The sequence below is a fragment of the Cyanistes caeruleus genome, chromosome 1, assembly GCF_971803275.1.
Source record: "Cyanistes caeruleus chromosome 1, bCyaCae1.hap1.1, whole genome shotgun sequence".
In the NCBI taxonomy this organism is placed as follows: Eukaryota; Metazoa; Chordata; class Aves; order Passeriformes; family Paridae; genus Cyanistes; species Cyanistes caeruleus.
Genome location: NC_141701.1, coordinates 4,504,988 through 4,518,129, shown reverse-complemented (window position 1 = coordinate 4,518,129; position 13,142 = coordinate 4,504,988). Strand labels below are relative to the sequence as shown.

Here is a 13,142-nt window from a genome sequence, read left to right as displayed (position 1 = left end):
TGTTTCTCCAGCACACAAGCCGTGTTCAGCAGTCCCCCTGGCCCTCCTGCTTGAGAGGAGAGGCAGCAATTAGGCTGATTGAAGGCCCAGTTGCTTCTTGCACAAGGAGGAGGCAGTGCCCCTTGCAGCTGCGGTTCAAAGCCTGCAGGAGATAAGGATCTGCTGTGCCAAGCATTTGGGAAGTGCTGGGGGAATCCAAGGACAGCTCTGGCCACGCCACACTGCTTCACCTCTATCTTCTTCCCAGCTGGCACCTGGCTTAAAAGCCTTCCTGAGCCTAGAGCAGCACAAGGGGAGTTTCCTCCTCACTCCTCCATGCAACCCCATGTAATTACTTATGAGCTCGCACAATTTTGTGTCAGCTTTCCTTGCTTACCAGCCTGTTTATGCAAGCTCCAACTCCTCAGCCTCCGTGGAGACTCTGGTCTTTGCCTTCCTTGGTCATGGGAGCAAATTTAAAACCCAACTGATTTCATGAGAAGATCAGGGGGAGTGTGTGTAGTGTCTCCTCTGGGTGTATTCCAGGGTGTCCAATCAAGGTTAGGCCATACTCTACTGGATATAAAATCACAGAATGGTTTGGGTTGGAAGGGGCCTTCAAGATCACAGAGTTCCAACTGCCCCACCATGGCCAGGGAAATCTTCTCCTAGATCAGGCTGTTGTTCCAAGCCCCATCCAACCTGGCCTTAAACACTTCCAGGGATGTGGCAGCCACAGCTTCTCTGTGCCAGGACCTCACCACTCTCACAGGCAAGAATTTCTTCTTTGTACCTAATCTAAAGCTCCCCTCTGCAGTTTGAAGCCATTCCCTGTTTTCCTGTCACTCCAAACCCTTGCAGATTCTCTCTCCAGTTCTCCTGTAGCACTGGAAGGTGCTCTAAGGTCTTCCTGAAGCTCTCTTTTCTCCAGCCGGAACAAACTCCCCCATACACTTCCCCCCTTGGCCAGAGTTCAGCTCTGCCTTTGCCTCCCACATCCTGATAATTCCCATTAGCAGGCACACAGGGATGTACAAAACAGTGAATGCTTTTTATTTCGCTGCTGGAGTGTAACCACTGTAATTTCATAAAACTCAAAAAAACAACAACAAAAAAAGTGATTACCGAAGGCATACATTTTTTTTTTTTTCCTTTTTACACAAGACGTTAAGTAAACAGACAAGTTTCTTTTTAAAAAGGTTATAAAGTGTCAAGATCCTATACCTCATCTGCATATTCAAAGTGATGCCATCTGATACAAAAAGCATTTGGGTACAATAATTTAGCTATGGCTCAGACCAAAAAAAAACCAAAAAACCAACCAACCAAAACAAAACAAAAAACCAAAAAAAAAAACCCAACAAAAAAAAAAAAAGTCATCTGGGCTTAATCTACACACTACTATGGTTGCCCAGGGGGTTAAAAAGGAAAATATGCAGTTCTTTGTTGCACAGAAAGGAACAGCAGGGAAGTGGAGAGTTCATTGGGAGATCATTGTCTGAAGGGAAGCGGTGGAACGCCCCCTCCCAGGGAATGTCTGCAAGAGCCCGGCCCAGGACCCCCCCTCTGTGCCAAGAAACCAGCCACATTTGTCTCCCACCAGACAGAATCCCATCCAAACCCACCCGCCAAGCTGCACCTACCCAGCGTGCTGGCAGCAAATAAGACACAAGACCTTGGAAACTGCATGGAAGTCACGAATCTCCCTGTGCGCTTTCCCACTGGGACTAATAAAAACCAAACAAACCCAATGAAAAAAATAAAAAAGGAAACGACTCGTTCTGTTGTGGGTAGAGCCAGACTCTGCTTTCTCGGGAAATCTGTTCCTCATAAACCTCTGAAGCTCCCAGCCCAAGCACCAGTGTCAGCCTTACTGCAAGACTCATGAGTTTACAAACGCAAAGTCTTTAAATGTGTGTCACCAGAACTTTCTTAAATGAAGAGCTGGACATTTGTGATAGCCACATTTCCTGCCTTCCCACCATCCCACCCCCTCCACGTGCTGCATCTGACTGGAAAACAAACAACAGAAGGGATATTTGAGGGCATATGTGTGCTGTGTGCCACTGGTGAGAGGACACAGCTACAAGTTCTTTCTCAGATTTATTCCCTCACATGAGGCTCAGCCATGACTGACTCCTGGGTAAAGGCTACAGGCTCTTGGTTTGATGGCATTTCTGCTTTGCCATCGCTTGGGTCTCCAAAGTTCTTACACCAATTTGGACCCTTGTCCCTGCAAATTGTGGTGGCTTTCCATGGAGGGTGAGTGGGTGGAAAGGGGTGAGAAATTATAAAACTCAGTTTGAGCCTTTGCTTCTGGTGAAAAGGGCAGGATGAGGTGACTGGTTTGTAGTCAAAGCCATGGGGGTGTCTGTTCCCTGTGACACCTGCCAAGACTCAATGGAAACAACTGGAGCAGTGACAGCATTGGCAAATACATCAGATTTTTAAGGCTCTCCTTTCAGCATCTTGGCATTTGAGGTGAAATGAGGATTAGTGTACAAGGAGAGAACCCAAGACCAGCCCAAACCATGAGCCCTTGGCTGCTTAAGCCTCGCTGTGGTGGTGTCTACTGAGCTTCAACCTTCCCTCCTGCTTAACTGTCTCAAGACTTTGGAGCTCTTGAGTTTTCTAACCCAAATTCCCCTTGGAAGACCACTCAATTTTCCCAACCTGTTGTTTCTGCAACCCTCTTTAGGCTGAAACATTGAGCTGGTATCTCAGAGGAAGGAGTCCAAGTCCATATAAAAAAAAACCCAAATATTTGCCCGTCCAACCCAGAGAAACTTTTGAATTCAGCCCTCCATGCAAAACAGCAGCCCCTGGGCTGCCAACGTGTCCTTTCCACGGAAGCAGCACATTTTAGGGTTAAAGGGGAGAAATCCACGAGAAAAGGAAAAAAATATCTAATACAATTAAATCAGCATGATTTGGTTTGGTGGTTTTGATGTTTTTTGCAGTGACTCATAAACTGAGGAGGATCAAGATGCCACTCTGCTAGCCAGATGCCCTCAGGATTTGGCCACATGGCCAGGTCAAGGACTGCTTTTATACCAGAAGCTCCCTCATTTTAAGGTGATTGGGTTGATGCTACATAAAGCAAAGCCTGTCCCCCTCATGTTCCTTCCAAGCCAGCCCCCCAGGTTGAGGCCTGAATGAAGTCTCACTCAAGAGTGGCCAAAAGAGGCTGAATTCAAATCCCTCTGTCCCCAGCCTGACTCCAACTCAAAGACATCATGGCTGAATCTCAGGACCTCTTGCCCTGGTCAATGATCCAGGTAATGCTGCCATGACCACGGGTGAGGAAAACTCATCTTGCCAGGACAGAAACATCTCCAAGTCCATAAAGCAACAGGTCCCACAAGGAAGGGCATGGGATCAGGAGGATTCCTGGCTAGCAGAGATTGGGGCTGTCACCACCACAATGCCAAACAACCTCCTATGTCCCTGGGGAAGAAGCAGCACCTATTTTAGCAGCAGGAGGACAGACCCAAGCAGGAAGGGGATGGTGACCCACCCAGCAGGGTGCTGTAATAGAGGGTAAGGCCTTTTTATCAACCCAATTCACTGTTCCAAATCAACCCAGACCCTTTGGCCATTGCTGCCTTCTCCATGAGTCATGGGGACCAACAGCCTGGGATAGAGCAGGAGACTCCAAGGGACTTTAAGGGACTGAGAGCTGTCCCAGTGTTGGACAGGTCCAAGGTGTGTGGTTTGACAACTCCAGGGCCATGTGTAGAAGGTCCCCACCACACTCAGCACCACAGCTTATCCCAAAGGATGGCCTTCCCTGCACTGCAGTGGGGTTGGCCCCATCAGAACAGGTGAAGTGATGCTGGAAACAGCTCCAAACACCTCTGCTGCCCACCCATGTGGTGGTACAAAGCAGTCCCCAACCTCTGCAGGTACTGAAGGTGTCTAACCAGCCTTCCTCACCACCTGTCCCAAGGGATGAACATGCTGAAGCAAATGTCTCTGGATATCTACGTTTTGGAAGGCACACAAACCTTTTGGAGAGATCCAACACAGGACACTGAGGGCATCTCAAGCGGGTCAGCCTAAAACCCCATGAGGTGGATGACCAACTCTCCTTGTCCCAACAACTGTGATGTTCTGCAGCTGAGGGGTGAGCAGCAGCGAGCCCAAAGGCCACCTGGAGCATGCCCTGGGCCACATGTATGTCCTGGTGATAGTGGATGGCAGCAAGCTGTGACAGTGCTGGGGATCAAGTCTGGGGGACCATGGGTCACCTCCTGGGCTCTACTGGGCAGTGATGGGAGAAAGACAGGCCAGAGGATGTGCGGAAGACAAACAGGGTATTTTTTAAGTTGTTTTTTTTTTTTCCTTTAATTAGCAAATTTCTTTTTATCCTCATTAAAAGAAATAAAACATCCCCACACCCCCTATGTGCCCACTGCTCCAACTGCTGCAAGCATTCAAAGGCAGAAAATTGAGAGATGTTTAATGTCCCAGCTCAGGGGCAGCTCTGAGCCCACCCCACCTGGGTGTGTGCCAGGGGTGCCAGGCGCCTTGGTACAGATATGGAAAAGGCAGGTGCAAAATTGGTGATGTGCTCTTGCCAGGAACACCCAAAATCCCCTAGGAAAGCTGCAGCCGAGCCCCTCAGCCAGCAAATGCAGTGGTGGACATGGATGTGCCATGAAAGGCACACTGTGTCCCCAGGGCACTGCAGCCAGAATTGGGATTTGTGCCACAGCTCAGGGATGGGGACACGACAGCAGAGAACCCACCACCCTGGGCACTGAATTTGGAAGCTATAAATAAGAGTACCCCACACTTTGGGGGACCCAGTACTGATCCAGCATCCCAGCAGAGCTGAGTGCCTCAAAGCCCTGCCGGTGTCCCCGAGGTTCCCAGCAGTTCTGCCTTCACTGGAGCAAGTTCCTAGCGAGCCCCATCTGCAGCATCCTGGCTGGCATTGAGGCAACAGGGAGGTGGTGAGGTGACAGAGGGGCCAGGAGAAAGGGAATGGTGCTGGAGGTCTTAGCTCAGCCCTTCCCCTGGTCACAAGGGTCACTGAGCTAAGAGCCCATCACCTCTCCCTGCTATCATCACTTTCCCCCCTGAGGCCACTGTGCCATCCCCACCTCCATCCCTGCTACTGCAGCCCTTATTTATGGGGAAGAGGTGGGGAAAAGTTTTTCTGGGGGTGCTCTGGCCCTTCTGCACCCCATCCCTTCTCAGCTGGCACAGCCCTGCCTGCATCACCCCAAACCAAGCACCCTTTGTCCACCCCTCTGCAACGGGAGGGGAAAGGAGGGAGGAGGATGGTGATGAAGAACGGTCACACGAGCTCATTGCCTGCTAACACCGAGAGTCAAAGGGCAGTGCTGCCTTCCCTCCTCAGGGCTGCAGCTGGAGACAGCAGCCTTTTTTGGGGATCCAGCAAGACGAGTGTGCTGTGAGTGCTGGAACACAATGGAGATGTTCCATGTCCCCAGCCCAGCCCTGGCAGAGGGGCGGCGTGTGGGGACCGCAGGGCTGGGTGAAGAGGTGAGGGGGTGGGATGTGTGCGAGTGCCTGGGGGTCTGTGCACGGATTTTGGCAAGAGGTCATTGAGGTTACATGATGCAGCATTTGTTCTTGTGGTTATGAGGGTCCTTAAATCGGAGTCTCTGCTTTGGTCGGTATTTTTCCAAGTACGTCAGCTGCTTGCTGTTGATGGCTCCTCTGCGCTTCCTGTAGAGACAGAGAAATGCCAGAACAGTCAGAGGTGTGGCACAAGATCCCCCCAACCCCAAACCACCCCTGTTGGGGTGCTGAGCTCCCCTGCCTGGAGCAGGAGAGGATTTTGGAGGCTGAAGCCAGGTGAACCCTCCAAGGACGGAGACAGGCACCGACCCCAGCAGAATTCCTCGCATTCCTTGCTCAGGAGCAAGTCCCAGGACAAGGAGAGCTGGAGAGGAAATGTGGGACAGAGCTGAGGTGACTGCTTAAAGTCCCTCAGGGATGCTGCCAGCAGCTGTCCCAGCCTCCTGCAAAGGCACAGGATACTCCATGCCAACACCTTGTTTACCCGTCCCCAAAGGAGAGAAAAGTAACCCAGGTGTCACCAAAAAAACTAAACCCTGGGAGGACATGCCAGATCTCTCCATTCCCTCAGAGATGAACTTTCTGCCCTAACATCACAACACTGCTTCACTTACTGTCGGATGAACTGGATGGCATCTTCATACTTCATCCCACTCTCGATCAACGCCAGTGCAACAAGGACGGGAGCGCTGAAAGGCAAAAGCAGTGGCTGTCACTCCCCAGCCACACAGCCCAGAGGCTGATATCCATCATTTAAAGGTCAAGGAGAAGGCCAGGTAGCAGATCCCCTCCATGAACACTTATTCCCACTAGGGTTTCACAAAACCCTGCTCAAAGAGGGACTGGGAAAAGGAAGGAGGAGCACTGCCATGGTTGTCCCTCTCCTGCCTTTGTGAAGAGGTGGCAGCTGGGACAAAACCCTGCTCAAAGGGGGACTGGGGAAGGGAAAGAGGAGAGCTGGCATGGTTTTCCCTCTTCTGCATTCATGAGGGGTGGCAGCTGGGGTGCTGGGCTCAGACTCACCGCCCCAGGCCAGCCACGCAGTGCACGGCCACGCAGCAACCGGGGTCCTCGCAGAACTTGGTCTTCAACAAGTTGAGCCAATCTTCCACAATCTTGCTGGGAGGAGGCGCTCCATCATCAAATGGCCAGTCCTGCAGGGTTGGGAAGAGAGAAACTCTGTCAAGTCTTTGGGGGAAACCTTTAAGGGGTTGTTTTTTACTCAGGGTGATGGTGTTTATGGTCTCAGCTGCAGGGAGGTAGAAGGGTGCCAGAACTGGCATAGCTCTGTGAAGGCTGTTTTGTGGCATCATCTGGGACTGCTTTGGCTCAGGGTTTGAAGCCACACAAATCCAGGTCTGGAGTCTTTCCACCTTCTATGGCAGATTCAGCCTTTAGGAGCACTTGTAGGATCTGCAACATGGTCCCCATGACCTCCTGCCTCTGCAGACCAGGATGGCCACCCCATGCTCCATTCCCTATTCAGATGACCTCACTGAGCTTTGGGGTGATGCAGTTCCCATCCTCCCCCCCTGCCAGCTCCTAATTCCAGCACTTCATAGCACATTGTGGGGGATTTGAACGAAGGTGGCTTGAAGATGGTTGAAATCTCAGGGCTTACTTGATGCAGTGCTGAAATTCAGCTTCCTGCAACCCACTAGCACAGCCCTAGAGAGACAGTCAAAGGCAGGGAGATCACTCCAAATGGGGCCATTTAAATACCATCCTTCAGGAAAGGACAAAGAAAAAAAAAATCCCATCTTCTGAGCTTTATTCTCAAGTTGCAGGGCTTCAAAATTGGAGCACGATGAGGAAGCTGGTCAAATGGGTTCTGCATTTGATACCTCTCAGCCATGGGCTCAGTTATGAGGGGTGTTGTAAAATGGTGATTTCTTTCCCTAAACAGATTTGTCAGGAGGAGCCTGGCCACTGGCTGTGCAGCAGTGGAAGAGAGAGTCAGGAAGGGCAGCATCACTTGGAGAGGATGTGGCTTGGTGAGCCCCAAAGGGTGGGGGGTACCAGGCCATAATCCTAGATTTTGAGAGGTGAGTCATTAAGCTGCTGTGCTGGAGTCATCCTTGGTGTGAGATCACAAAATAAGCTGCTTCACTGCAGCGTTTGAACAGGTGGTGTGACTTCTGCTGGGATTTGATAGTAAAGGAGCATTCTGGGCTTCAGGGTATTTGCAGTGCTTGAGCCAGCCACCTGCCTGGCCTGTGCCTGTCCTGCAAGACCATCTCCTCCTGCAAGGCCATCTTCTCCTGCAAGGCCATCTCCTCCTGCAAGGCCATCTCCTCCTGCAAGGCCATCTCCTCCTGCAAGGCCATGGCCTCCCTGCAACCATGAGTGCAGGTCAGGGGCTCACACCAAGGATGACACAGCACACCACAGCATCATCTTGTGATGGAATGGCTGAGATGGAAGGCACCTTCAAATATCATCTAACCCGGCCCCATGCCATGGTAGGGACACCTTCCACTATTCCAGGTTTCTGCAACCTGGTCATGAACCCTTCCAGAGATGGGGCAGACAACAGCTTCTCTGGGCAACCTGTGCCTCACCCCTCTCACGATAAAAACCTTCTTCCTTATGTCTTATCCAAATCTGCCCTCTGTCAGTTTAAAGACATTCTCCCTTGTTCTATCACTACATGCCTGTGTAAACAGTCCAGCTCTCCTGCAGCCCCTTTAGAGGCTTTAAGGTCTCCCCAGAACCTTCTCTTCTCCATATACAGACCTATATATGGTCTATATATGGAAGCATAGAATTGTTTAGGTTGGAAAAGCCCTCTAAAATCATCAAATCCTACTGTTAACCCAGCACTGCCAAGGCCACCAGTAAACCATGTAGATGTGGTCTCCAAGTGCCACATCTACAGGTCTTTTAAACCCCTCCAAGGATGGTGACTCCACCACTTCTCTGGGCAGGCTGTTTCAATGCTTGACAACCCTTTCCGTGAAGAAGTTTTTCCTAATAACTAATCTAAACCTCCCCTGGAGCAACTGGAGGTCATTCCCTCCTGTCCTGTTGCTTGTTACCTGTGAGAAGAGACCAACCCACACCTGGCTATAACCTCCTTTCAGGGAGTTGTAGAGAGGATAAGATCTTCCCCAAGCCTCCTTTGCTCCAGGCTAAACACCCTCAGCTGCTCCTCATCGGACTTGTGCACCAATATATGTTTATATGTCAAATATATACATCAGGATACAGATAAAAAATATACCAAACTGTGTATACCAAATAAAAATATATACCATCATATATATATATATATATATATATATAATATACAGAGATTTTATATCATTATAGAGATATTTCTGTATCTGCAGAGATACATCTATCTCTAGAAAAACAGGTTATAGATATCTCTTGATTTACTTTATATATTTTCTGTGTGGTTATAGAAACTTTGATATAGAAGCTATTTAATTTCTATTCAGTGTCTTGTATAGTTTCTCTAACTCTCCATATAAAACATATCTTAGATATGTATCTCTCCACATAAGAGAGATATAAGACATGTAAAGAGGTACATATATCCTAGATATAGAAACTCAGACTGGAGGCTCCAGTTAGAAATGGGGTAAAATGCAGACTTTGGTGTCTAAGTGAGCAGATATGATCTCCAACATATGGATTCTATATATGTAGGATACAGCTATCTTTCCAAGATATATCCTGTAGAGACACAGATTGCATCTATATCTAGAGACATCTGCATCTGGAGGATCTGTATCTAGAGAGCCACGGGATTATCCACCTATATCCCTGAGGATCTAAGATAGAGCCTCCTCTCTCTCTAGGATATATGTTGTACAGACAGAGCTATATGAAGAGGTCCTACACACAGAGGACCACCTCAGGAGACACGAGGCACTTCCAAACCCTTCCCTAAATAATGAGCAGAGCCTCACTTCCCAGCTGGAGTTGAACTCCCTGGCAGGGCTATCATGCCTGACATCATCTCCAATTACTTATCAGCCAAGATACAGCCCAGGCAGCTGCCTGCTCTGCCTTTCCCAGCTTGCTGCCTGCTCCCTTTCATCCCCGCCAGCTGCACCAGCCGGCTGCTGGAAGAGCAAAAAACCCTCACAGCACCCCCCAGGATAAGATAACGCCGCGGGTAATGAGAACCACGCGCATCTTCCACGTGGGATCAGGCGCTCTCATCCCTGGACGTTTCAGAGCCTGAGCAACAGGCAGGGAAGGCAGCTGCCGACTCAGCCGGGTGAGTCACAGTTTCGGCTGCGTGGGCAGCACTTCTCTTTTTAAAGCACCAGCCTCAGCTCAGCTCAGCTGGGCTTCCAACTCTGCTGCTGCCTCAGTGTGACACTGTATTGGGCTCTTGGGGTGTTTAACAGCCCCAAGGGATGAGATATTTAAGGGTGGTGTTGGGGCAGCCCCTCCCCAGTCCCCATCCTGCTGCCCCACCTACCATGACAGTGATGCCGTCTTTCTCCAGGGGGGTCTTGTCATAGGTCACTTCACACACTCGCACGACCGTGGTGGCACCGTATTTCTTCAGGTCCTGGGGAGGGATGGAGGAGGGGTCTGAACAGATCTTGCCAGATGCACCCCAGTTAACCCAACACACCCAAGCCCTGTTATGACTATGTGGAGCAGTATGGACCCTAAAACAGTGCTGTGCCCCTTTCTCTGAACCTTTGACCCGTGGTCCACCCAGCCTGGCAGGCACAAGGAAACATGAAATCCCAGGACACCAAAGCCACGTGGCCTCGTAGGATTTTTAACCAGCATCTTCATGACTCCTCACTCATAAGTACCAATGGAGCCATTTATTTTTAAGCCCTCACAGCCACATCAGCAGGGATTTTACACCCCAGGCAAAGAAACATCCCTGACATGAGTGCAAGTTCTCTGAAGGAGAAATTATTTGTGCCTGGTGAGGTCACACTCCTGATGCAGAAATGCATGGAGGCAGCTGTGGGGGCAGTCGTAGCATGCCCCACAAACAGAGCTCAGCATCTCACAGGTGGCTCAGGGGCTCCTTCTCCACCTCGCTGCTGTATCCCATCATCACTCCAACATGCTGCAGGCTCAGGCGTGGGACTTGGGATGTTTCCAGCATGGCTCACTGCCCGGCGAGAGGATTGCCCCCGGATTACGTGCCCGGTGCGCCGGCCTCTCCAGGCACCATGAGATCATCCCTACCAATGATCCACCTCCTTTGTTCCCCATGTGCGCTCACCAGACCGTGGTGAGCCCCACATGCTCAGCAGCCCAGCTAAAAGTCTAAAAGACTGGAGGAAAGGGAAACTTTTCTCTCTTCCCACTGGTGTGGTCCCATTGCCTGGTGCACAGCATGCAGAGTATGGGGTGGCTGTCTCCAAATCACAGCCACCTTCCTGTCACCCTGAGGCAGTGGCACTCACACAGCAGCTACCAGTGCTGGCTCTTCAACACCAAGCTCTCCACCACTACCCAGCACACTCTGGGCATTGGAAATACACTGGGACATTTGGGATGAAAAGCCATTATTGAGGTGCTGGGAGGAACAGGGCAGGTTGCGTGCACCCATGTGCATCGCTCCAAAGCCCTGTGACGTGATGTGCTACTGGATCTGGCAGGAGATGAAATGGGAATGGGGAAACTCTGCTCCATCTCTAATGTGTGCAAACATCACATTTGGGGTCCTGAAAAACATCCCACCCCAAAAAGCTGACAATGATTAGACCCACTGCCCCAGGATGGCACCTGGGGCTGTGGCACCAAAGGGGATGTGCTGTCCTCTCATTGACATCAGCTTTTAGCCTCAAAAGATACAACTGGACCCAGGTCCCCACCTTCCAGTCTCCCCTCCTTACCTCCAAGAAGGTGTTGAGTGTGGCATTGGTGGGGTTGTGGGTGATGAGGAACCTCATGTTTTTGTAGCAGACCTCCACGGGTGCAGGGCGGTTCATCCGGGCCATGGTGGGGACAGTGGGAAGGTGAGGTGGTGCTGACAGTGGTGGGGGAAAAACCCAAGAAAAGTGTGGTGTGGAGGGGCAAAAAAACCCCAAAACAAACAAAAACCCAACAACCCCTCTGCGCTTCAAAAATAAAAATAAAACAGGATCGAGAACTCAATATACAGACGTTGTGCAAATAATCCCAACTCCTGGGAGCGCGCCGGCTTCCTTGACACACCACAAGCTCCCCCAGGCACAAAAAAAGCCAGATGGGGAAAAAAAAATAATATTAATGATAATAATAATAATTAAAAAGAAAAAAAAATCCCTTTGCTGTAGTGTTGGCGTTCTCTGCGTGTGCGCGACGGTGAGCGGCTGCTGCCTCCGGTGCCGCGCGCTCCCGGGCGCTCTAGAAAGGCCTCTGCATATGGGGGGGTGGTGGTGGCGGGAGGGTGACCCCCGTCACGTTACCCCATCGGGGTATGTGGAGTACTTGGGGGCGGCACGGGGGGCCGGGAGCCTACGGGGCGGCGTCGGCGGCGTCCGGCAGCGGTGCCTCGCTGGGGCGATCCATGCACGGGAGCCTTGAATGGTTGAGTCGGAGGGTCGGGGTGCTGGGCGAGACGAGGAGAGGCGGCCGGGGGCTGCTTCACAGGGTGGGCTGCCGGGGGCTGCGGGGATCACAGCTGCTCCTCAGCACCTCCATAAATCCCAGCGGAGAGCGAGGCTGCAGGGGAGAGAAAGGGAAACACAGTGGTGAGAGTGTCCTCCTCCCCATGGAAGCCCCTGCCTGGTGTGGGTGCCCCTGAAGGCACCATCACTTTCTACATCCCGTATGGGCATCCCTGACCAGAGCATCCCTGACCATTGTCATCTTCACAGGTGACCATAGATTAGAAAGTGAGGTGGTATTTAAAGCTAAAGCTGAAATATCATCGGGAGAGCTGAAATGGCACGAAAAAACCAGAGAGGATAACTCACATTTCACCGGCAGAACGGAAAAGCACATGGCAGGGAAGGCCTTGCTTCAATATGCCACCCAACATCTGCACCTGCTGGTGGATTTAAGCACCCAATCCACACCAGCTGACCCCCTGACACCCATCCAGACCCCCCAGACCTCACCTTTGTGTCCCCAAAAAGCACGCTGAGTATCTCCACCCCAAATGCACGCTGTGTCTGAAACCAGCTGCCGCTGCTGCTAATCGGCCACATGCTCCTGGCGCTGGGCTCATGTCCACCAAATGCACCTCTAATGCTCTTAGGAGAATTAAGCCGCCTGCAAATGAGCTATCTTGGGGAGGGGGGGCCGAGGAGGGGGTTGTGTGTGTGTGGTTTTGCCGGGGTTAGTGATGGATTTGTCTCCCAGCCTGCTCATCCACATTCCCACACAGCCAGGACATCGCTCCCAGTAACGGAGACCGGCCCCTCAACCTGTGACATCTTTGCTTTCAAGGATGGCAGTGGGAAAAATTAAAAAAGAGAATCAGTTCCCACTGTGGAAATACCCAAATCCATGAGATATTTGGCCCAGCAGGGAGGCAAGGGATCTGCCAGCCCCACTCAGAGCCGAGGAAAACCCAGCTGGAGCCTCCTCAGGTTGTTCCCCACTGGACTCTTGTTTTGAAGTTGGTCCTTTCCCCAGGTCAGCGGCTGCTTAGTGCTGGGTGGCCAGGGCCTCAAAATAGACCATAAGCA

The 13,142-nt window shown here is 51.2% G+C and overlaps 1 protein-coding gene across 4 annotated transcripts in view; it reads right to left on the bottom strand.

The window, feature by feature from the left end:
- Positions 1 to 1,011: 1,011 nt before the first annotated feature.
- Positions 1,012 to 13,142, bottom strand: part of PTP4A3 (protein tyrosine phosphatase 4A3) — a 42,482-nt gene continuing 30,351 nt past the window's right edge. For all 4 annotated transcript variants that reach the window (XM_086877240.1, XM_086877250.1, XM_086877270.1 and 1 more), the window contains 5 exons: positions 11,361 to 12,171; positions 9,971 to 10,063; positions 6,556 to 6,686; positions 6,147 to 6,221; positions 1,012 to 5,679 (listed from right to left, as the gene is read on the bottom strand). In XM_086877240.1, coding sequence (XP_086733366.1) covers positions 5,562 to 5,679; positions 6,147 to 6,221; positions 6,556 to 6,686; positions 9,971 to 10,063; positions 11,361 to 11,465 — 522 coding nt within the window. In that variant the 5' untranslated portion in view covers positions 11,466 to 12,171 and the 3' untranslated portion in view covers positions 1,012 to 5,561. The remainder of the gene's footprint in view (positions 5,680 to 6,146; positions 6,222 to 6,555; positions 6,687 to 9,970; positions 10,064 to 11,360; positions 12,172 to 13,142) is intronic.